The following is a 20,517-nucleotide window of genomic DNA, read 5'->3' as shown; positions in this document are numbered from 1 at the left end:
GAAGTAAATTTACTCATCCCCATCCCCAGTAACCGGCACCCCCGCCGAGGCCACCACCGTCTCCGAATCCCCGCCGGCAGCCGCCACCTCGGCGCTCAACATCCACTCGACGACCTGTCGTCCCTTGGACATGGTACCGGGATCTGCCGCCGCCGCCGCATTGGAGTCGGCCTCAGCCTCGGCAGCCTCAGCCTCAGCAGCGGGAGCAGCACCATCCTCCTGCGTCGACCAGTCCGCGCGCTCAGCCAGGAAGACAGGATCAAGGCCAGCGGCGTTCTTGACCGAGCTGTCGGCGCCGGCCTCGACGAGCGCCTTGACGCAGTCCAGGTGCGTGTTCAGCGCCGCCCAGTGCAGCGGCGTGTTGCCGGAGTGGTTGCGGTGGTTGACGATGCGGCGGCGCGTGGCCTCGTCCTCCGTCGCGAGGAGGGTGAGGAGGTAGTTGAGGATTTCTGGGGCCTTCATCAGCCAGAATCACAGACACACTCGTCCAGGACCATTTTTCACGAAGGGCCGGCAGGCAGGCCACACTGCAGTGCAAGACACTCCATGATTACAGTAGAGGAAGGGGTTTGGGGGTTTGGGGCGCTTGCGTACCGAGATTCCCATTCGCGGCCGGGAAATGCAACAGGCTGGATCCGCTGCCTCCCTCGGCCTCCGGCGCGGCGTCGATGGCCGCCGCCACGAGCGCGCCCGGCGAGACGCCCGGAAACTGGGCGCTGCTGGCCGTCAGGTCCTCCTTGAGAGCGGCCAGGTCGCCGGAGCGGGCGTCGTAGATGAGGTCGTCGATCGTGTCGGCGGGGAGGGTGATGGGAGAAGCCATTTTTTGCGGGGGGGTCGGCCTTTCGCTTCTTTTTTGTGCTTCACAAAGCTTTCACTCTATTTCAGAGGGTGATGGGTAGATGAATATGGGGTATCTGGGTGGTTTTGTTAGCGATTCGCGTCTTGGTCTGCGTTATGTATAGGATTTGCGGATGGGATGCGGGACGGTGGGTGGGATGGGATGTTGTATGGAACAAGACAAAAGAAGGGAATGCCCTGGGCAGATGAATGAAATGGATAGCTGGATTCTCCAAGTGCCATGCTTCGTGCTTTCTTTCCGTTGACACCCAAAAAGGGCGATGTGGGTTTGCGGCCAGATCATAGCGGTCGAATCCTCTGATATTTCCCTTTTCGGAATTTTCTTTTTTTTTTCTTTTTGGCTTCTCCCTCCCTCCCCTCACTTTCAGTGGAATATGCACACAAAGTGATGATTGGAGTTCCAAAGCGTATGGCAGGTGGAAAGCAGTAGGTTTGACTAGGTCTTACCTTTGGAAATTAAGTCTGTGAGAGGCGCCAACTCTTCTGGATAATGTGAAGCTATCCCAATTGTCCTTCTGATGGGGAGAACTTTGAGGCCCGGTCAGGTGACTGACTGACTGGCATCCCCATTCCCGGTGGATCTTATCTTTAATCGCCGCCTCCTGATCCGGTATACTCACTCATCCATTTCCCGAGTCATCACGATAAGTTCACCCATCTACAAGGCACGAATCAACGAATTCATATATACCATTGTGGCTCTATTATGCATCTTGCGAATTACATGAAACGCCAATGTAAGCTAGCCACCTTAAGACATACACAAAAACGAAACGAGAAAAAGGTCAAAGCACGGGGAAAAGGTATCTCAGCACACACAACACACATAAGAATAAGCATAAAAGAATCCGACTCGAGGCCGGCTTTATTACAGGTCAATCCCTCAGCCATGCGCGGCGCTTCTCCTCCTTCTTCTCCCGTCGCTTCTCCTTGAACATCTTGAGCTCCGCCTTGGTAAGCTTCTTGGCGCTGCGTTCCGCCCGCAGACTGCGGCCATCATGGCTGTTGGCCGCCGCGTCCACGTCGAAGAACGCATACATCTGCCGCTTGGACTTGTTCTCGTCATTGTGATACTCCGGGTTCTGCGAGGCCGCCTGCCACCGGCCCGTGAACCGGTTGAAGGCGCCCACCGCCTCGTACGCCTGGTTCGGGTCCATGCCGGCGACGGCCGCCTCGTCCTGCCGCTCGTACTGCTGCGCGTACGGCGCCGTCGGGTCGTAGTCGCCGTGGATGGCGGGGTTGTAGCCACCCAGCACGCGTGCGCGCTGTTCCTGGATACTGCCGTCTTCGTCATCGTCGTCGCCGTCGCCGTTGTCGTCAATGGGAACGGCACCGGCGGCGGACGCGGCGGGGGCCGAGGCACCGGGGACCCGTGGATTCTCCCACTGCGATACCCCGGTGAGGCGGTTATAGAAGTAGTAGGCTTGGGCGTTGGCATCCCAGACGGGTTCCCATCCATCGTCGTCGCCCGGTGGCACTTCGTTGGGGAGCGGTGGGGGCACTTCGTCTGGTAACGGTGGCGCCGAAGCTGATGTGTCTTGTTGGTTTGCTGCTGCTGCTGCTGCTGCTGCTTCTTTTTCCTCCCCTTCCTCTCTCTCCGAGTCGTCCTCTACCTCTCCCTCTTCCGCCTCTTGACCGGATACATCCTCCTCTTGCCGCTGTGCTTGTTCCGCCGCCTCTTCCTCTTTCCTTGACGCTGTACCTTCCGTGCTTACATCCGAAGGAGTCACCTGCTCCTGCGTTGCATCGCGCGGGAGAGTCTCCGGGGCCGGGGACGCGACGCCACCACCCGGGACGTCTTGCGGCGATGTCGCGGACATGCTGGGATTAGCTCTCTTTCCTTTTTTTCCTCGTTTTCTCTCTCTCTCTGCCTTTGGTGCGTGTGATGCACGTAGTGACTGTGTTTTGTCGGAAGAAGCTCGAGTCAGAGAGCGTCAGCAACCTTTAGACGCATATGATTCTCAACAGAGTCTTGTCTTCTCTCTGGTACACTGGAGCTGAATTGGGGGGCGCAGAGGGGGAGATGGTGGAAGGAATCGGAGAACTGATAGCGAAAGCTGCCCCGTCAGACCGCTTGCTCATCCGGGAGAGTCGGAGCGGCCCCGAGTCGGGTAGCATGAGACGCTAGCTGGTTTGGGGTTAGTGGGCGTCCCGGGACAGTGACTCGATCTCGCGGGTTTCTGATTGGTGGGGGTGGAAGTAGTTGGGATACCTACCGTACCGAGTAAGGTATCAATGATGATGACCTTATCCTCTTGTTGGACTCTGTCAAGTGAATCTGGACTGTAATCATGATCGGATATGAGATACTAATATTAGATATCTCAAAGGTATTAAGTGTAAGTCGCACTTACCTCCTGATCTCAGTCTTCAGTAAAGCTAATGTGACGGTCAGCTTGGAATATATACCCGAAGATCATCAAATTCCTGTTTACTTTCACAAGACCGAACCCATAGTCTGAAACTTTCATTATCGGCTAGGCTGCTCAGACATGACTATATATATGTATATATATTGAGGTCGCATCAAGAGCTACAATTGCATCTCCAGTTCTGCTGCGACCTACGAGACGCCAAGGCCCATACTGTCCGTCCAAAGGAAACACTCCCCTGGCATGGCATTCATACACCTGAAGAGACATAAACACGTCAGCGATGTATAAGGCTTTTGTGCCTATGCTCAGGTCAAAGCAACAGTTGTGCTCAGGCTCACCCTTGCTTCGACGACCAGGCTTAATCATCGGGGAAGACCGATCCAGCCCACGCGCTGAGATAGCCATTTCTGCATCCTCTGGTCATCATATGAGGGGTTTTTGAACGAGGATTGAACATGCGACACGCTTAGCTTTGGGTCGGTTCGAAGTTTTGGTAAGGCATGGGTGGTAGCTTGGCTACTTTTTGTCCATTTGTTTTCCATGGGTGTGGTCACTTGTGCCTAATTGTGAGTACAAGTAAGATCTCGAGCGAAATTAGTACTGTGCATCTAGAATATATGTCATTATGCCCTTTCAAGACTACTAGCTGGGTTGCCCCCGAATTTTGAGAGTCTCAGTCATCAAGAGATGATCAACTGAAGTAAATCGCTATAGCTGCCTCGATGGCCATTCGCTTTATGGGGGATAAAGCTGGATCGAAGTGTAGGTTTGATTCCATTGTGTTTGTTATTTATTCATACTGGAGCAGTGGGTAGTCAGGGAGGCATTAGCAGATAGTAGTAGGAGATATATATATACATCTGTGCATAAGCATCATATATCCGACTCCATAACACACCGGCACCTTGATGTGAACATGTCGAGCATGTCCCCGATAATTGTGATCAAGGGCTCTAAATACTGAAGCTGACAACTTTTGGATGCGAATTTTCTATGGTATATGCGTACATGCTAATCTACTTCTACTGTTGACTGATGCCTCACAATCGAGTCGAGGCAGAAAGGCACCAAGGCACCCAGGCAGGAAGAGGATCACATGTTCCCCAACCCCAACCCCCATCGAACAACAAGCCAGCACCTGCACCACAATCAAGATCGAATTCACCGCTGAACGCCAAAGTTCACACACTAAGCCCAAGTATGAGCCATCCTGCGGTCAGAGCAGCCAGCAGCCCCCCCCGGAACGACACCGCAAACAAGGATCTACCATCCAGCCTCGTCATGTGTCTCAAATCCATTAATGAAACCGAGTCCGCTGCCCATGACAACCAAAGCCAGTTCCTTTGTCTGAGAACCCAAATTCCAAGGAAAGGAATTGCACAGTCCGAGACACAAATCAAAGCATTGAAGATTCACGGGCACGGGCAAGAAATTCCGCGAACAGGGTCGATTTGTCCTTGCACTCGGAAATTAGGTAGCAACTAGTCAATCTTGCACCCCTTGCGCCTTTTCCCACCGCTACAGAGGCCCCTCTCTCTCTCCGCCCACATGGACATGAAGTCTCCGGGTATGTTGTTTTGGAAGGGCAAAAAACAAAGAAGAAAGGGATTGATTGACAGACCCTCGATCTTGACCGGGACCCCCCCCCTTGCAGCCTGAAGCATGCTATTGCATATGCCCTGCAACCTTACTCGAGGGTCGACCCCCAGCCCAACAATGCTTGCCACGCCACCCGCATTCCGCACGAGCGTCTTCGGACGCAGGCGTGAGGGTTACGAGAAGTACGACTGGGGCCGTAGGGCTTGTGGCAAGGGCACACGACCAGAAACGGTGGCGGAAAGTGGCTGACCTCGGGTTGTTCTCGAGGTATTGTTTGGAGTGCAGGTCTGGGTGGTTGCTTGGGTGAGTCAACAAGGAAGGGAAAGAATCTTGACGAGAGGGAAATGCATAAGCATGCACCTTCGAACGTGTGCTGGCAAGAGATTGTGTGACGATCGTCTTGAATGGGTAGGAGGAATGAGACATTAGCCTCGCTGCAATGTACCCCAGCTATCCTGCAAAGGTGCTGTGTCTGAGCTGGAAAGCAGCGCGGCAGTACGGACTGGCTGCAAGCAAACAATCAGAGGCGATGGCTTGGGGCAGATCCATACCGTCCGCTGCAGCAGAGGGAGCTCTTGGCCGAGGGAGTGGGACCGAGCCAAGTATGGATCCTCAGGAACGAGGACGGCGAACACCGTCCTTGCATGCTGCATTCCACAAGGGGGCATGCTGAGGAGGATGCTGAGGATGCTGCTGGTGTGCAAAACACCGGTTTGCGGTTTGTTAGGCGCGACAGTGTATGGACTCGGAGCTCGAGGGCCTCCACGAAAGTCTATATAAGGGTGGTGAAAGTTGCCCTCCAGTCGATTCTTTTCATCATCACACAATCACTCTCTTGAGCATTCTCTCTCTCCAGTCTCTTACAGACCTACCGTTCTTTATACATACCATTCATTCCGAGTTCACTCTCTCGTTCAAATCCAACCCCACAGTCACAATGAAGTTCACCATCTCCGCCGCTGTTCTGGCTCTCGCCGCCACCGTCGCTGCCATGCCCAGCAAGCCCGAAGCCAACGGCAACCTTGGTGTCGGCAACGGCAACGGCAACAAGGGCAACAGCGATGTCCGCTTCCCCGTCCCTGACGATGTGACCGTCAAGCAGGCCTCCGCCAAGTGTGGTGACCAGGCTCAGCTGTCTTGCTGCAACAAGGCCACCTACGCCGGTGACACCACCACCATCGACGACGGTATCCTCGCTGGTACCCTCGGCAACCTCCTTGGTACTGGTTCCGGCTCTGAGGGTCTCGGTCTCTTCGACCAGTGCTCCAAGCTCGATCTCCAGAGTACGTTTTCCATCAATGTTCGCACCAGCCCCTCACTAACGATCCGCAGTCCCCATCATTGGCATCCCTCTCCAGGATCTTGTCAACCAGCAGTGCAAGCAGAACATCGCCTGTTGCCAGGGCTCCCCCTCGGACGCCGTACGTGCCTGCCACTTCCTCCCAAACTATCACCTGCTAACCTCCTCCGCAGAGCGACTCTCTCATCGGCGTTGCCCTGCCCTGCATTGCCCTCGGCTCTATCTTGTAAGCGGGTTCAGTCTTTGCTTATGGCCACTATTCGTCAAGCCCTTCGGGGCCATGGATCGGGGCTAGGAAAACAGGTCGCCCTGTGATCCTCCGGTCTAGGAGGATTATGGATCTATTCCTGTTTTGAGCAGATGATGTACCACTAATTGTGCGCCTGTGGCACTCTCGGAGAAAGATTCGTGTTTTTGCTTTTTGAAACTATGATCTGATCATTAGTTGTGCATTTCCCGGTGCGCCAGCGCTGGTGTCGTGGCATATAGCTTCAATGCATTAGACTTGCTTTACCTGATTTTTCGCAGACTGGTATTCTGTAGCTTGTAATTCTCGATGGCACATTGGGGACCTTGTGCCTTAGGCTGGCATTTCTACTTTGCAAATATGCTTGATCCTAAACATCGTCATTCCAACTCTTCCTCTCATCCTGCTGTTTTCATACGCTACTGCCCTCAGCCCTCAGTGCAACACCCGCTTAAGCACTGACTTCAGTTGACGTGAAGTAACCACATGGGTAAAGCGGGCACTCTTGACTGGTAAGCTTCCCAGACGACCAATGGCCTTATCTACCTCCTACCCGCCGTTCACAACTAAGTCGTGCCCTCAATGAACCCCCCCGCCCCAATTGCCCCTAATCCTAACTACATAGTAGCCGAACATTAGCAGCAGTCGTACTTTAACCCTCTATCAAGAATCACACCCAGAACCACGATCCAAGAACCCAAGATCTCATCTTACATGCCCCCAGCAGACAAAACCTGTCTGCCCACCCCTCTTATTCTTAGGATCGCTCCCCCCGTTACTACAAACCTGCACCCTGCCTGCATAGACTAAATCTACTGAGATAACCGAGATTCCGAGGGCATATCAGCATACCATACATGCGGCTGTTCTCATACATAGCGGTAGCAGGCGCATTGAAACACAGAGGAACTCAACCACTCCTCGGAGTCGATTATGCACTAGACAGTCGATGGTAGACAGTCGACAGTCGACAGTCGACCGTAGACAATGCCAGCAGACAGTATGAAGTGCCAAGTGCCATTCAGTCATAATCCATTCTCCTTATCCATAACCACGGCTCCCGAAGAGAAAGAGAATAAGTACACCCCGAAAGAAGTTATCTTCGATTCAATACCTGAATGACCCCAAGCTACCTGCATGCCATTGATACAAAGAGGTGTATGTCGTATGTCGTATGTCGTATGAGTATACAAAAGAAAACGCATGATGGTGCTTATACTCGGAGCTCCCGTCATCCCCCCCCCTTCTGTTCTTCTTCGCTCTTGAACTCAGTTCCGTCTCGTGCATTTTCAGACCCAAAAGTAAGTAAGCTAGGTGATCACTCGGTAGTGGATGCGTTAGAATCCCATCCCGAAGATCTCAGTACCTCATACAGATCTAGCTAGACCCTCGGAGGAAAACCCCCACAACCTTATCAACAGATACCAATTAACCCCGTAATCAACACACACACAAAGAGAGAAAGAAAGAAAGAAAGAAAGAAAGAAAGAAAGTAAACGCCCCCACAAGAACCGATGATCCAACATCCCGGACCAAATAAATACACCCGAGAAGAGAAACCCCCAAAAGATCAAAAGTGACGCCGGGGGGATTATGTAGTTTACATTCATATCCAAAGCCCAAAGCCTCCCCAAGAGGATTGGTGCCTCAGAAGCAGAAGAACAACGCCCTCAAAAAAGAAGCTACCAACCCCCCCGAGAGAGACCATAGACACCAACAAAACATAACCCGAACCCCTGTACCGGTACCCCGAACTCCGTGGCTAGCAAAAAAGAGTCTGTGCATTCTGATTTTGTTTTTGGTGAGGGTGACGGGACTGACGACGGGATGGGGACTCGGGGATGGTTGTCGTTGTCGTCGTCGTCGTCGTCACGCCTGGGTTGTTGTTCCCACCGCTGGTGGGACGGAAGGAGGAGGTCAGTGGGAACAGGACGGTGCCCATTCGGCGTTGTTTCTTGGTGGGACTTGGGCTTGGACTGGTGCGGTAGGTGGCCGTGGGAGGTGAGATTTGCTCTTGGAAGCTGCTGTGTCGGGGCTTGCGTTGCGGGGTTTGCGGGAGGGGCCGTTGTTGGAGGAGTTGTTTGGGGGATTTCGGGGGAGGTGTGGGCGGTGGTGGGGAGGGGAGTTTGGCTTTCTTGGGTGGGGTGCTGGGTGCTGCTGCTGCTGCTGCTGCTGCTGCTGCTGCTGCTGTCGCTGCGGTCGCTGGTCGAGATGGTGACGTTGTGGTAGTGGCGGCTGTGGAGTATACCGAGGAGGGCGATGCATCGACGACGGCGTTGGTGGAGAAGCGGAAGGGCGACCTCTGCGTGAGAGGCAGTTTGAGGTTCGAGAACTTTGGGGCCGCGGCGACGGCGGCTGCGGTGGATTGAAGCAGACTGAACAGCTCGATCATGGACTTGCGTTGACTGAGGCGCCAGGTTGAGGACCGTTTCTTGTCATCGTTCTCGTCGTCGTCGTCGTCGTCGTCGTCGTCGTCCTCTCCCTCGACCACCGTCGGTTTCAGAAGAGCACTCTTCCTCGCCGCCTGTCTCAACGGCCGGACCCTGACGCCAACGACCTCCTCCTCAACATCCTCCGGAATATCGTCGATCACCCGGCTCTTGATCTCCGGAAGCTTCAATGCGCCCCCGGTCGAGTGAACCTGCATACTCGCCGGCCGGGGCCGTCGGTCTTCCTGAATCTTGGGGACCTGCCGACTCGCCAGCTCCAGATCGAGATCATCTTTGCTTTTGGGGGTGCCTGCGCCAGCACCAGCGCGCGACGGCGGCCGCGAGGACGAGACCACCTCCATGGCAATGACCTTCTGCACCAGCGGCGGACTACCACCACCCGACTGTTCCACATCCGTCTCCTCATCCGACAACAGCGACAACAGCGTCGCGTTCCCACTCTCGGGAGCGCTCTCCTTGCCCGCCAGGAAGTCCTCTCTCTCCTGGTCTCCGGCCTCGTCATCTTTCTCCAGAATCGGGCCCTCGTCCGGCCCCAGCGTCGAGCATTCCGAGTCCGCACAGCTGACCAGGCGGATGGACTTCGTGTGCGTCAACGGTGTTGTGGTCGTTGTCGCGGCGGGCTGTGGTTTCTCGGGGAAGCTCGCCAGCTCCGTGTACCCCTCGGTATCGTGGGTATGAAGGTCTTTCTCGGTGGTTCCTTGTTGTTGCTGCTGCTGCTGCTGCTCCTCGAACTCGGCGATTCCCGCGCAGGACCACGAGGTGTGGTGATCACGTTGGCGGCGCGAGCGGCGCAGCTTGCGCACCTGGATGCAGGGCAGTAACAGCGTGGAGAGTACCCCCATGTTTCGGGGTCGACGCATGAGGTCGGAGTTCACGCTTGATCTTGTCATGATGATTCCGGGTCGGGGGATGCGTGCTGTTGAAATATTCCCTCCGTGATTCTTTCTGGTTACCTACCCCGCTAGGACTTGTTGTTTCAACGCTGAATTTGGGTTTCTCCTTTCTTTGTTTTGTGGTCGTTGTTGGGGGGATCGATACTCACGGGACAGGGGGGGAGGGGAAGGGGATAAAGTTCCAAACTCGATCTTTTGTCTTGAGGTCGTAGGAAGATTTATTGAATTCGTTTAGATGAACGGACGCTGGGGGGTGCTGAAGACCAGGGTAAGTCTTGCTTTGACCCCTGTATGAGTGCGTGATTGCGATAGGCGAGATACAGATCTTGTCGAGTAGAGTATACCCCTGCTGCGTTTGGTGGTAAGGTGGTGATAGCATCGTGATGCCACTATACGTGGAGGCTAGTTCGCCGGTCTCAGATACCGAAGAGGCTTTATTGCGAGTAGACGATCAATCCCTAGAAGCTTCTAGTCAGCGAGCCGGACATAGAGCAAAGTATCACAGCGTTCAGTCTAGACCTTGACGGAATAGCTGCAAGGAGGGTAAGACCAGGATAAGATGATGATAGCCGTACAGTGTCCTGAGCGGCGATTCAGGGGAGCTGCTTCGTAACCTCGTTGCCCGGTACACGCGCCAGAAGCTCTTATTCGCTAGGTTAGTGCTTCCACGATAACACAATGATGTTGATGCGGAGTACAGTACACTGGCGATCGCAATTCTCCGGCGTATTGGGAGGGGCATGTAAGGAGGGGGTCCAGCTGCATCATCGCGGGGTATGCATCATGTCCACGCTGGTGATGATGATCAAGGAGAACGTTTTGGCATCATCGTGCTACTTCTGACTGGTTGCAAGGCGATGGGCGAGGGCGAGACACTTTGTTTCGTTCACCATCACCCCTTCCTCCGATATCCCTTGACAGAGCTCTTTGCTCTGCAAGGGTGAGCGCGCGTGTATACAAAAAGAATCTTGGAGATGATGTCTAATTCCTTGCATAAAGACCTAAACGTAATACATGTCCCGCGTGTACTGTAGTGACCCTCTCCATCCGGCCAGTCAGCAACCAGGTTGACTCTTCTACAGCTTGCTCTGTACCGGTGCTGTGTGCAACGACTTCACCCGATCCAACGCCTGGACGGCCTCCTTCTCGATTCGCTCCAGAAGCTCAGCACATGTCGGGATGTCATGGATCATCCCGATGACTTGGCCGGCAGTCCACACCTAAGATAAAGTTAGCCGGGGGGTCTGAGACCCGCAAGGAGGGACGGTAGCAGAGGAACAACATACCCCGAAATCGACATCACCGGTCAGGAACACCTCACGGCCCCGCTTGCCACTCACGAAGGGGGCGATCTCGCTGAATTCGCCCGTCTTGCTTTCCCGCTCCACCTTCAGAGCCTCCTTGGAGACCTTATTCCCGAACAAACGGGTCGTGTTCGTCCAGCGGCGCATCACCAACGCCGTGTCCGTCTCATCCGCCTTGACGATCGCCTCCTTCACGTTGTTATGGATGGGCGCCTCGACCGTGCACATGAACCGGGTTCCCATGTTGATGCCCTCCGCGCCGAGGGCCATCGCCGCCGCCAGCCCCTGTCCGTCGGCGAATCCCCCGGAGGCGATGAACGGCACCTTGAGCTCCTGGCGCGCGCGGCTGAGGAGGATGAAGTTGGTGATGTCGTTCTCGCCGACGTGGCCCGCACACTCGAATCCGTCGATCGACAGAAAGTCGACGCCCAGCTTGATGGCGGACTTGGCGTGGCGGATCGTCGTGCACTTGTGCAGGACGATGATGTTGGCTTTCTTGAGCTGCTGGATCACGGGGCCCGGGTTGTTTCCGGCTGTCTCGACGATCTTGATCCCCTCGTCGATGATCACCTGGGCGTAGGCCGCGTAGTCGGGAGGAACGAGGGCGGGGAGCAGGGTCAGGTTGACGCCGAAGGGATTCTTGGTCATGGCTCGACATTTGCGAATTTCCTTGCGCAGGTCTTCGGGGGTGGGTTGTGTGAGGGCAGTGAGCTGAGTAGGTTCTCCATGGGTTAGGCTTTCTTGATTTCGTATTCTGGTTCAGAGGCGATCGCGGATACGTACAATTCCCAAACCGCCTGCGTTGCTGACTGCTGCCGCGAGCTCAGCGTATCCGACCCATTGCATACCTCCCTGGACAACCGGGACTTGAGATAATCAGCAGGTGAGCCAGCCAGTCTGTGGATTCTGGACGTACCTGTGATGCCTAGTTTCCTCGTAAGCAGGGTGTTGAAAGGCATGTTGACGGCCGACCGATTCCACCGGCTAGAGTATTATGGGTAAACGTTGCGATGGTTTCAAGTGGAGCGATAAAACACCGAGTAAGAACTGTAATCGAAAGTCTCTACCTTCTAGGGAAATCTGAAGTTTAACGGTCCTGGAGAGTTGGGGATAGTCTGGGGAAAGCCGCGTTAAGACGGTTGGAGACGAGACCCCTTGTGGGGAGGAGCCAAGTTGCCGAGGTTCAGCGCCCCGAGGTTAATGATCAGTAATAGAAAGAGGCGCCATGCCTAGACAAAGGCCAGTGAGCATGGATGTATGACCAGGTTTGGATTCATTACCACGAAATGTGAGATTAAGCCAGACCTTCTTGACTCTGTACGTTCTTCGTATGTTGTTTCTAGTTTCCTGACCCCAGATATTCACCATGTTATTGACCCTCTCGGGGGATTGCAGCATGTGATGGACGAGCTCATCAGATGATGGATGGATGGAAACATCCGAGATCACAGCGCCTCCCCTTTGGAGCAATTCCTAGAGATCAAGAGATAAAAGAGATGAAGAGCAGTACTGAGTCCATAACGTGCAAAAATTGAATGACTATGTATCCCATTCTCAAGAGTCTCTGCAGTGAACTATAGGAACGTAAGTACTCCGTAGAAACAGCCGACAGCCGAAGGTAGCCAATCAGCGCTGTCTCCCCGACACTCTTCACCGCCTTACACATCGACAACCCTAAGCCCTAAGCCAGTCTCCGAATCGAGGCTAGAGCGGAGGATCTTCAGCAAGTGACGCCGCCGTCGCAAAAGAAAGTTGAAGAAGTTGAAGAAGTTGAAGCAGTTGAAGAAGTCGAAGAAAGCAGCCCAATTTGGCGCCGGGGACACTTCCAACATACTCCAAGGCCAACCCTCGCTCCCACGCGGCGGCCCACACTTTCAAAAAGAATGGCCTCACCGTTTCTCACCCCGGGCTCCCACTCGCAGCTCAACCAGCTGGCCCTCCTCCACCTCCGCCGCGACCAAGCCATCCCGACCGTGCTCCAGCTCCACGACGAAGACAACGCCGGCTACAAGGAAGGGAAAGTGACGACCACGCGCTTCGGCTCCTTCCCGCACACCACCCTCACCGGCCAACCGTGGGGGTCGCAGATCATCGCCTCGAAGGTCGACACGGGGTCGCGCCGCGGCCGCGGCCCGCAGAAGAAGAACCGGCAGCTGAAGCGCAAAGCGGACGAGCTCACCAATGATTCCGCCGCGAGTACGCCGGCGGCGGAGGGGGACGACAGCCACTCGGCCTCCCCGCAGGCCGCCGTCGCCGCGGCCAGCGGATTCCTGCACCTCGTCTACCCGACCCCGGAGCTGTGGACCATGTCCCTGCCGCACCGCACCCAGGTCGTCTACACCCCGGACTACAGCTACATCCTGCACCGGCTGCGCGCCCGGCCGGGCAGCTCGATCATCGAGGCCGGCGCGGGCAGTGGCTCGTTCACGCACGCGGCCGTCCGCGCGGTCTTCAACGGATACCCCACGACGCCGACGTCAACAAACCAGAGCGCCGATGCACCACCACCCCCTTCATCCTCATCCCCCCCTTCACCCCCCAACCAGAAACGACTCGGCCAAGTCTCCAGCTTTGAATTCCACGAACAGCGTGTGGGCAAGGTGCGGCAAGAGCTGAAGGAGCACGGCCTGGAGGGACTGGTGCACGTCACGCACCGGGACGTCTACCAGGACGGGTTCCTCGTGGGGGACGCGCAGACGGGGACGTCCCCCAAGGCCAACGCGGTGTTTCTGGACTTGCCAGCGCCCTGGCTCGCGCTGAAGCACCTGGTGCGGCACCCGGCGTCCGGCGCCGAGTCGCCGCTGGACCCGACGTCGCCGGTCTACCTGTGTACATTCTCCCCCTGCCTGGAGCAGGTGCAGCGGACGGTGAGCGTGCTGCGGCAGCTGTCGTGGCTGGACATCTCGATGGTGGAGGTCAACAACCACCGGATCGACGTGAAGCGCGAGAAGGTCGGGCTGGAGTACGAGAAGGTGCGCGGCGCCGTCGTCTTCCCCAAGTCCGTCGACGAGGCCGTCTCCAAGATGCGCCACGTCGAGGAGAACTCCCGGAAGTATCGCGAGTTGCAGCAGCAGCTGGAGGATGAGGATAACATTAATAATAGCACCGCCGCCACCACCACCCCTGTGCCGGCGTCCTCGGGAGCTGCGGCGGCAGCGGCCGTCCCCGCAAAGGAGGACCACGCTGCGCCCTCACCCAGCAACATCCCGCTGTACAAACAAGGCCGTCTGGTCCACCGCACCGAAGATAACCTCAAGACCCACACGTCCTACCTGGTCTTCGCCGTCCTGCCGCGCGAGTGGACCGCGGAAGACGAGCGGAGATGCCGCGACAAGTGGCCCCCGCACCGCGTCGATCAGCCCATGCAAGCCGACAAGCCCAAGGGAAGGAAGCAGCTCAAGCGCGAACAACTGCAGCGCGAGGAAGCCGAGGAACAGCTGCAGCAGAAGCAGCAGGAAGAGGAGGTCGTAGGAGAAAAGCCAGCCGATGCCTCTGAAGAAGCTTAGTTAATTTTCCTGCTCACCCACAAAAGAGATTATTAGGGTTTATCTCCGCAGACGCGATGTAATCCTGTCCTTCAACCCCACCAGGGATGTAGATTCTCGATGTACACGGATACTGCAGAGGCGTATGTCAAGCCCGGCCATGCCGCAAGAGAGTGAGTGTGTGTGCTCGGCTTCCTGCGTGTGGGGGATCGATCGAATCCATTTGAGAAAGGTCTACAATGTGTCATCTCATACCATCAGAGAATAATCACGCACGAGGGGATGAATGCTCAACAGCCCCCTTTCTAGTTCTATCTATGTACAAGAGAAATGTGAATGCTAATATGGGGAAGAGAATTCATGGGCTTCGTTTGTGCACACGTCGTCAGCAGCCATCAGAGTACAAGGAGAAAGTCGGAGAATATGAATTTATGTGTGTGTAAAGCATGAGATCACTTAGCCCCCCCCCCCAAGCAGGGGTTCGAAAAAAGGGTCTGAGGCTAGGATGACGAGGAGACAAGAAGAAAACGCGATCCTGAGAAAAGATACGATGGGAAAATGTCGGGGAGAAACCGACGTTTCGTATCGATTGGTCGGTTTGTTTAGAGGTTGTTTTCTTTCTTGAACTTGTCCCAAGCATCATTCAGGGCGCCGAAGACTGCCCCGGCGATCATCCGCTGCTCTGTCGTGGCGTCTGTGGGGATCTAGATGAAGAGTGTCAATGCTGAAGACGATTATGAGCATGGGCATCAGGATTTTACACACCTTATCGGGATGCACTTTGGCAATGCCCTTCATGTACTGGATCTTGACCTTGTTGGGCAAGATGAGTTCGGACATGTTGACCTTCTTCCAGCCGGCCTCGGGCCAGAGCACGCTGTCCAGACTGCCCAGCAAGGCCCGGAGGTTGTCCTGCTTCCCGCCCTTCCATGCCGCCAGCTTGGCATCGACGCTCTCCGAAAGGGCGAATTTCTCCTCGTCGGCGCGCTCGGCAGCCTGGTTGGCTGCTCGCAAGCGAGTGACGGCTTCTGATGAGGCGCCAGATGAACCTTGCAGATCATCCAGCGCAGATGCTGTCTTCGGCGTAGGAGCCGGTGGGCGTCGGGCAGGCGCGGCGGGCTTGGCGGCGGGCTTGCTGATACCGGCGGCCTTTTCGCAGCGATTGCGACCTTGAATACTGGTGCTGCCTCCGTGTCCACTTTCGACCGCCAGCTTCCAGGTCTGTGCGGCCTCAGTCCATCTCTCTAACTGTTCCAACGCCTCGGCCTTACGCATCAACGCCTTGCCGAAGAAGTCCTTCATCGGCTTGGCGGCCTCACCATTACAGAGGTCGATGCTCTCGCCTTCACCCTTCATTGGGCCAATCAACTCCAACATGGTGTCCGCGTCTCCGATTGCCACCTTGGGCTCACCCACCTTCAAGGCCGTCATGGCGCGATTGCTGCGGATGAGGATGGTAATGGGATGTCGGTCCGGCAAAGGTGTCAGAGCTGCGGAGAAGGCTTCATGTGCGGCACCATAGTCGCCCCGCTTGTAAGCATCCGCGGCGATTTCTCGTTGGCGATGGGTCGAAGAAAGGGCTTGTGGCGACACTGGAGGGATTGATCGTGGCGGAGCCTTCGGTCGGGTGGGTAGGGTTTTGGATGGTGTGGAGGAACGCGAGGCTTGAGCAGGTGCAGGTGAGGGCTTCGGCTTCGGCGGTGGAGCTGGAGCTGCGGAATCAAACAGGTCGACTTTCGGCTCCGGGGCAGGAGACTGAGCGACAGGACGCTTTCTTCTTGCGGGGCTAACGTAAGCCTGCGCCGACTGCTCCTCCACAGCAGACTTGGTCAACCGGGATCTAGAGTCCCTCATTTCAGCCCTCGGTGTCTGCCGCATGAATACAGGCTGTTGTACAGGCCGTTCTCTTGGTGGAGACGGTTGTCGCCTGACGTTGGTGCTGGCCGTGCGAGGCGCAGGCCCATCATTCGACCGTGCAGGGTTTCGTGACGAACGAACTGGTCCTCCTGACTCGAGCAACAACGCTTCATCGGTCATGTTCTCAGGTCGTGCCTGGGGCTGCGTAGAAGTCCGCGAACGATCTTCTCGGGGACGATCACCAGAAGGTTCGCCATGAGCATGAGCGGATGTCTCCCTCATCCATCGTGGCTGACTGGGATCGTGATCCACATTGAAGTCTTGGACCACCTGCTGCAGCTTTTTGTTGCCAGTCTTCCACAGAGAGTTCGCCGTCTTTAACAGGTTATTTCCAAATGCGGCTGCGATTTGAGACGGGTCCTTTTCCGCGGACATTGGCGAGCGGTTGTTGCTACGGGACCGCTCTTGTTGCATCCATGAGGGCACATCGCGGCTAGGTCTTTCATTCCGTTCTCTGCTTCTCTCAGGATGGGCGGGGGCGCGGTCACCCCCGGACGGCCTATTCCGGGACTTCTGACGGGATTCTTCATGCGCTTGAGTGAGAAGCAAGCCGACAGCCGCCTGAACATCCGTACCAGATGTTGTCATGCGCAGAGCCTGGCTGGCTTTATCCGCAGGGAATCCCATATCGACAAGCTCCGCGATGGCGTGGTCAATCCCACTTCTAGGTCTTGGGGATGGAGCATCATGCTCGGTTTCCAGGGGCGTAGGTGGTTTGGCGGGAGGCTCTGGCCGAGGGAGCTCGGAGACTGGCTTACCCAACAAACCGAGGAAATCGTCATCATCGTTAGCAGCTTGAGGCTGCTGCGACGGTTGCGCGGGCTTGGGTTTCAACTGGTTGAGGCCAAACGGATCGTCGTCGTCATCGGGGAAAGCCATACTGCTGCCCCCGTGCAGCGGTGCGCCTGCTCCGTTATGGCTAGCCTGAGAGGAGCCCGCTCCGACCCGCGGCGCAGGGCTTGCACTAGGTACAGGAAAGTGTGTGGAGGCATCTACAGGTGCGGATGCATTGAAGGCGGCAAGTATATCATCTTCGTCGGCCGAGGCTGCGCTCTGCTGTCCCGGGGCCGTGGAAGGCGCGGAGGCTGTCGGGGTTCCACCTCGCTCGAGGCTGTCCCAGAACTGGTTGTTCTGTCCCCCATACTGAGTTTCGAAGTGGGATCTCTTCTCCGCCTCCTTTCTGGCCCTGTCCGCCTCCAGTTGCTTTTGTCGTTCGAGAAGCGAGAGATTCTTGTTGGCGGTAGCTGCATTGAAGGAGACCAGGTTTGCAAAGCTGTCTTTATCCGGTGTCGCGGACTTTGACGGAGGATTGGAGGGGCCGGAGGGGCCGGAGGATGCAGATAACGGCGTGGATCGGCCAGATAGTTCACTGCGACGGACATTCTGGAATAAAGAACCCGAGCTCATGGGGGGAGGCTTCCGGGCGTCATTGTTGGACGAGGTGGACGCCCAGTTGAGACCGCTTAAGTCATCCATTGTGATAGGGTTGTGAGGTATCAATGAGCTTGTGCCTAGGCGCTTGAGATTAGGATCGGAGAAGTAATTCGCAGGTGAGGGTGAACCCACCATTAACGTAGTATACCATGCGGGGGAGGGCGGATTGAGTTGACTGAGTCGGCAATGAGGCGAGCTTGTGGACCTGAGCCGCAATGTAAGGTGACAGTAGGTTCAATGGAAGAGTGTCAGGTCCTGCGTCCAATTTCCGAGTCAGAAGGGTAGGTAAGGTAGGGAGTAGTTCGATGGCCTTGTCCGCGGCGGTCGCTTCCCCTGGCTGTTGGAGGGCCGTGATCGTCACCGTGGCTGACGTGGCTGACGTGGTTGGCACGATGTGGCTGTGTGATCATTCCCACGTGACGATGAATCTCCGGTGTGTGCAGCCGCTTACTAACCCCTTCATCGACGACATCGGGTTTTGAGTCTCAGAGGCTTCGGCATTGATTTTTGGCTGGATTGGGCTTTGCAGGGTTTGTTGACTGTCTCGGAGCTTTCCGCTAGATTGGAAAAGCTCTCATCTGGCGGATTATTCTAGAGAGCAGAAGAGACATCAGGTCTTCTACAAGTACCATCGTGTTCAACGCATTGGACGAGCACCTGAGCATCCCCTTGGACTCATACTCATACTGCCTAGGCAGAGTATCCAATCAGTCCGCCATGCGGCATCTTGAGGATATCAGCAAAGGACAGACGATGGATGCCACAGCCGTTCTCATTCTTCGCTTTGATCAAGGCCACAGACAGTCCCGAAAAGGACTTGACCAGGGATTCCGGGTCTGACCCTTGGGAGCGGCAGGGGAAGCCCATCTGTCACGGCACAAAGGAAGGCAGATCAGCAGTGGATTCCTTCCAGCGGTGGAGAAAGGACATCCTGACGTCCCGAATGGGAGAATGACACGGTCCGTAGGTTTGCAATCGGGTCTGACGCCAACCAAACAGCGCGGCAATTCGTTCTGGAGAAAGTGGAAACGCCAGCCCGGATTAGCATCCCAACCCTAGCTTTTCCCGACACCGTCCATACCTTCCATATTCCCTGGCCGGGATTGGGCAGAGCTGGTCTGGATGGATGGGTCCCGGTGGCTCTCGGTGACTCCATCAGCATCATCAACCCTCAGTGCAGGGAAGTTCTAGGCGAGAGGTCTCGTAATGGTAAGATAGACTGACCAGAGGTTTCCAGGCTGCTCCGTGGGTGGTGGCTGTTCTCTGGTCTAGTGCCGACGGAGATGCGATGAAGCTCATCTCCGCGCTTTGAGTTGAGTACTGCATGCACGAGACTCGCAGTCTTGTGCGGAAAGATTTCCACTGTGCATGCGAAATGGAGGTCTGAATTATAAGGCTGGCTTGCCTTGAGATCTGTGGAATAGAACTAATGTGTTTGGTCGTCATCATGGAAGGGTTGCTTCGAACGATCGACCAGCTGACGAGTAGCAAGGCTGGAACTTCAACGTCTTCACATGGCAGCTCACAACAGTTGGCATACAAAGTAACTAATGAGTACTAGCAAGGTACCCTATGTTCCAGATTTACCATCCATCGAAATTGGCAGGAGCCATTTAGATGAGGGACGCGCATTGCCAATAATCGACAGCGGTGATCATACCCGGAGTGGATAAGCACGACGACGAATAGAGTTTGTGGGGATCTTGACCATTCTTCCAAGGGTAAACAAGAAGCTGCTGCACAGCTACGGGCTCTTGGGAATCTACAGCCGAGAACAAATGACTGGGATATGCTTTTGGTCAATAAGGTTCAACTGATACGGAAAGTTGTATAGCTGTTCCGTATCACGTGATGCGTCGGCGAGGCGTATACTGTATGGCGTCCTTTCGGGTCCCACTTTTTCCAAGTCATGGCAGTGTGGCGGAGTGGTTAACGCGTGAGACTTGAATATCTGCATGCTATTCGCAACAGATCTAGTAATCTCATACCCTCGGGTGCCTGGGTTCGAATCCCAGCGCTGTCGATTGCTTTTTCTCTTTTTGTCGTTTCTCTTTTGTTTGTTTGTGTTTCGATTTTTCTGAGACAGGTTCGAGGTTGAGGTTCGAGGGTGGGCTGGAGTGAACCAGACGCTTTGTGCCAAAGATACTCGGGGAACGATGTATAAGAGACAGTCCTACGATGGTTGTTGTTCGAGGTTCTCGGTTTGAGGGGCCTCAAGGGTCTAATCGCGCAGGTCACCGCACTACGCACGTAGTCACTGATATCTAGCATATAACGTTCTCAGTAGCAGCCTTGGCTAGAGCACAAGCATACGTATGTACAATTATGTAAATACGAGACGGAACACATTGTACGTACCCGTATCCTGAGACGCCTACTTGATGAACCTTAAGCATGCAACCCGGCAGACCCAGCAGGACGGCCAGGACCGTGTCCCTCCGCGTTAGCGGCACGCCGGCGCATGGTGAAAGGGAAGGAGGCTAGGAGGGGTCTACTGTCTAGTATGTACATGCTTATGCAGTGTCTTTTGCTATAAGAGGTCAAGCATGTGTCTCTGATCGGAAGCCATTGAGCCAGCTAGCCTGAGTTATGCGTCATAACCGAGAAGCTGTCCACAGTGTCGTACGATGCATGTCCTTGGCCGAGGTAGAGAGG

The 20,517-nt window shown here is 55.5% G+C and overlaps 7 protein-coding genes and 1 non-coding gene across 8 annotated transcripts; 3 read left to right on the top strand and 5 right to left on the bottom strand.

Moving 5' to 3' along the window:
* Positions 1-9: 9 nt before the first annotated feature.
* On the bottom strand, positions 10-1,303 carry BO86DRAFT_450846 (ankyrin repeat domain-containing protein; the record flags this gene model as incomplete). The annotated part of the gene is made up of 2 exons (XM_025676825.1): positions 595-1,303; positions 10-449 (listed from the first exon to the last, which is right to left on the bottom strand). Exons 1-2 carry the CDS (start codon positions 818-820, stop codon positions 10-12), a joined length of 666 nt encoding a protein of 221 aa, XP_025523525.1. The 5' UTR covers positions 821-1,303.
* A 310-nt stretch (positions 1,304-1,613) lies between these two features.
* Positions 1,614-2,882, bottom strand: BO86DRAFT_392427 (WW domain-containing protein). Its single transcript, XM_025672804.1, has one exon. It carries the CDS (start codon positions 2,676-2,678, stop codon positions 1,734-1,736), a length of 945 nt encoding a protein of 314 aa, XP_025523524.1. The 5' UTR covers positions 2,679-2,882; the 3' UTR covers positions 1,614-1,733.
* Positions 2,883-5,769: 2,887 nt separating this feature from the next.
* On the top strand, positions 5,770-6,362 carry BO86DRAFT_322641 (hydrophobin family protein; the record flags this gene model as incomplete). Its single annotated transcript, XM_025668397.1, has 3 exons — positions 5,770-6,115; positions 6,165-6,253; positions 6,306-6,362. 3 exons carry the CDS (start codon positions 5,770-5,772, stop codon positions 6,360-6,362), a joined length of 492 nt encoding a protein of 163 aa, XP_025523523.1.
* Positions 6,363-7,660: 1,298 nt separating this feature from the next.
* On the bottom strand, positions 7,661-9,719 carry BO86DRAFT_440565 (uncharacterized protein; the record flags this gene model as incomplete). The annotated part of the gene is made up of 1 exon (XM_025676210.1): positions 7,661-9,719. The coding sequence occupies one exon, from the start codon at positions 9,717-9,719 to the stop codon at positions 8,142-8,144; it is 1,578 nt and encodes a 525-aa protein (XP_025523522.1). The 3' UTR covers positions 7,661-8,141.
* Positions 9,720-10,688: 969 nt separating this feature from the next.
* Positions 10,689-12,369, bottom strand: BO86DRAFT_392425 (NAD(P)H-dependent flavin oxidoreductase). The gene is made up of 5 exons (XM_025672803.1): positions 12,332-12,369; positions 11,943-12,255; positions 11,810-11,892; positions 11,009-11,737; positions 10,689-10,942 (listed from the first exon to the last, which is right to left on the bottom strand). Exons 2-5 carry the CDS (start codon positions 11,983-11,985, stop codon positions 10,799-10,801), a joined length of 999 nt encoding a protein of 332 aa, XP_025523521.1. The 5' UTR covers positions 11,986-12,255; positions 12,332-12,369; the 3' UTR covers positions 10,689-10,798.
* A 404-nt stretch (positions 12,370-12,773) lies between these two features.
* Positions 12,774-14,827, top strand: trm61 (tRNA 1-methyladenosine methyltransferase subunit GCD14). The gene has a single exon (XM_025672802.1). It carries the CDS (start codon positions 12,910-12,912, stop codon positions 14,530-14,532), a length of 1,623 nt encoding a protein of 540 aa, XP_025523520.1. The 5' UTR covers positions 12,774-12,909; the 3' UTR covers positions 14,533-14,827.
* BO86DRAFT_392423 (UBA/TS-N domain protein) lies at positions 14,818-18,353 on the bottom strand. Its single transcript, XM_025672801.1, has 3 exons — positions 17,995-18,353; positions 15,277-17,939; positions 14,818-15,215 (listed from the first exon to the last, which is right to left on the bottom strand). Exons 2-3 carry the CDS (start codon positions 17,902-17,904, stop codon positions 15,114-15,116), a joined length of 2,730 nt encoding a protein of 909 aa, XP_025523519.1. The 5' UTR covers positions 17,905-17,939; positions 17,995-18,353; the 3' UTR covers positions 14,818-15,113.
* Positions 18,354-19,773: 1,420 nt separating this feature from the next.
* On the top strand, positions 19,774-19,885 carry BO86DRAFT_t275. Its single transcript has one exon. It is a non-coding gene; the product is annotated as a tRNA-Ser (tRNA).
* The last annotated feature ends 632 nt before the right edge of the window (positions 19,886-20,517 follow it).

Source organism: Aspergillus japonicus, assembly GCF_003184785.1.
Source record: "Aspergillus japonicus CBS 114.51 unplaced genomic scaffold BO86scaffold_70, whole genome shotgun sequence".
NCBI classification, from domain to species: domain Eukaryota; kingdom Fungi; phylum Ascomycota; class Eurotiomycetes; order Eurotiales; family Aspergillaceae; genus Aspergillus; species Aspergillus japonicus.
This window is presented reverse-complemented; position numbering and strand designations above follow the sequence as displayed.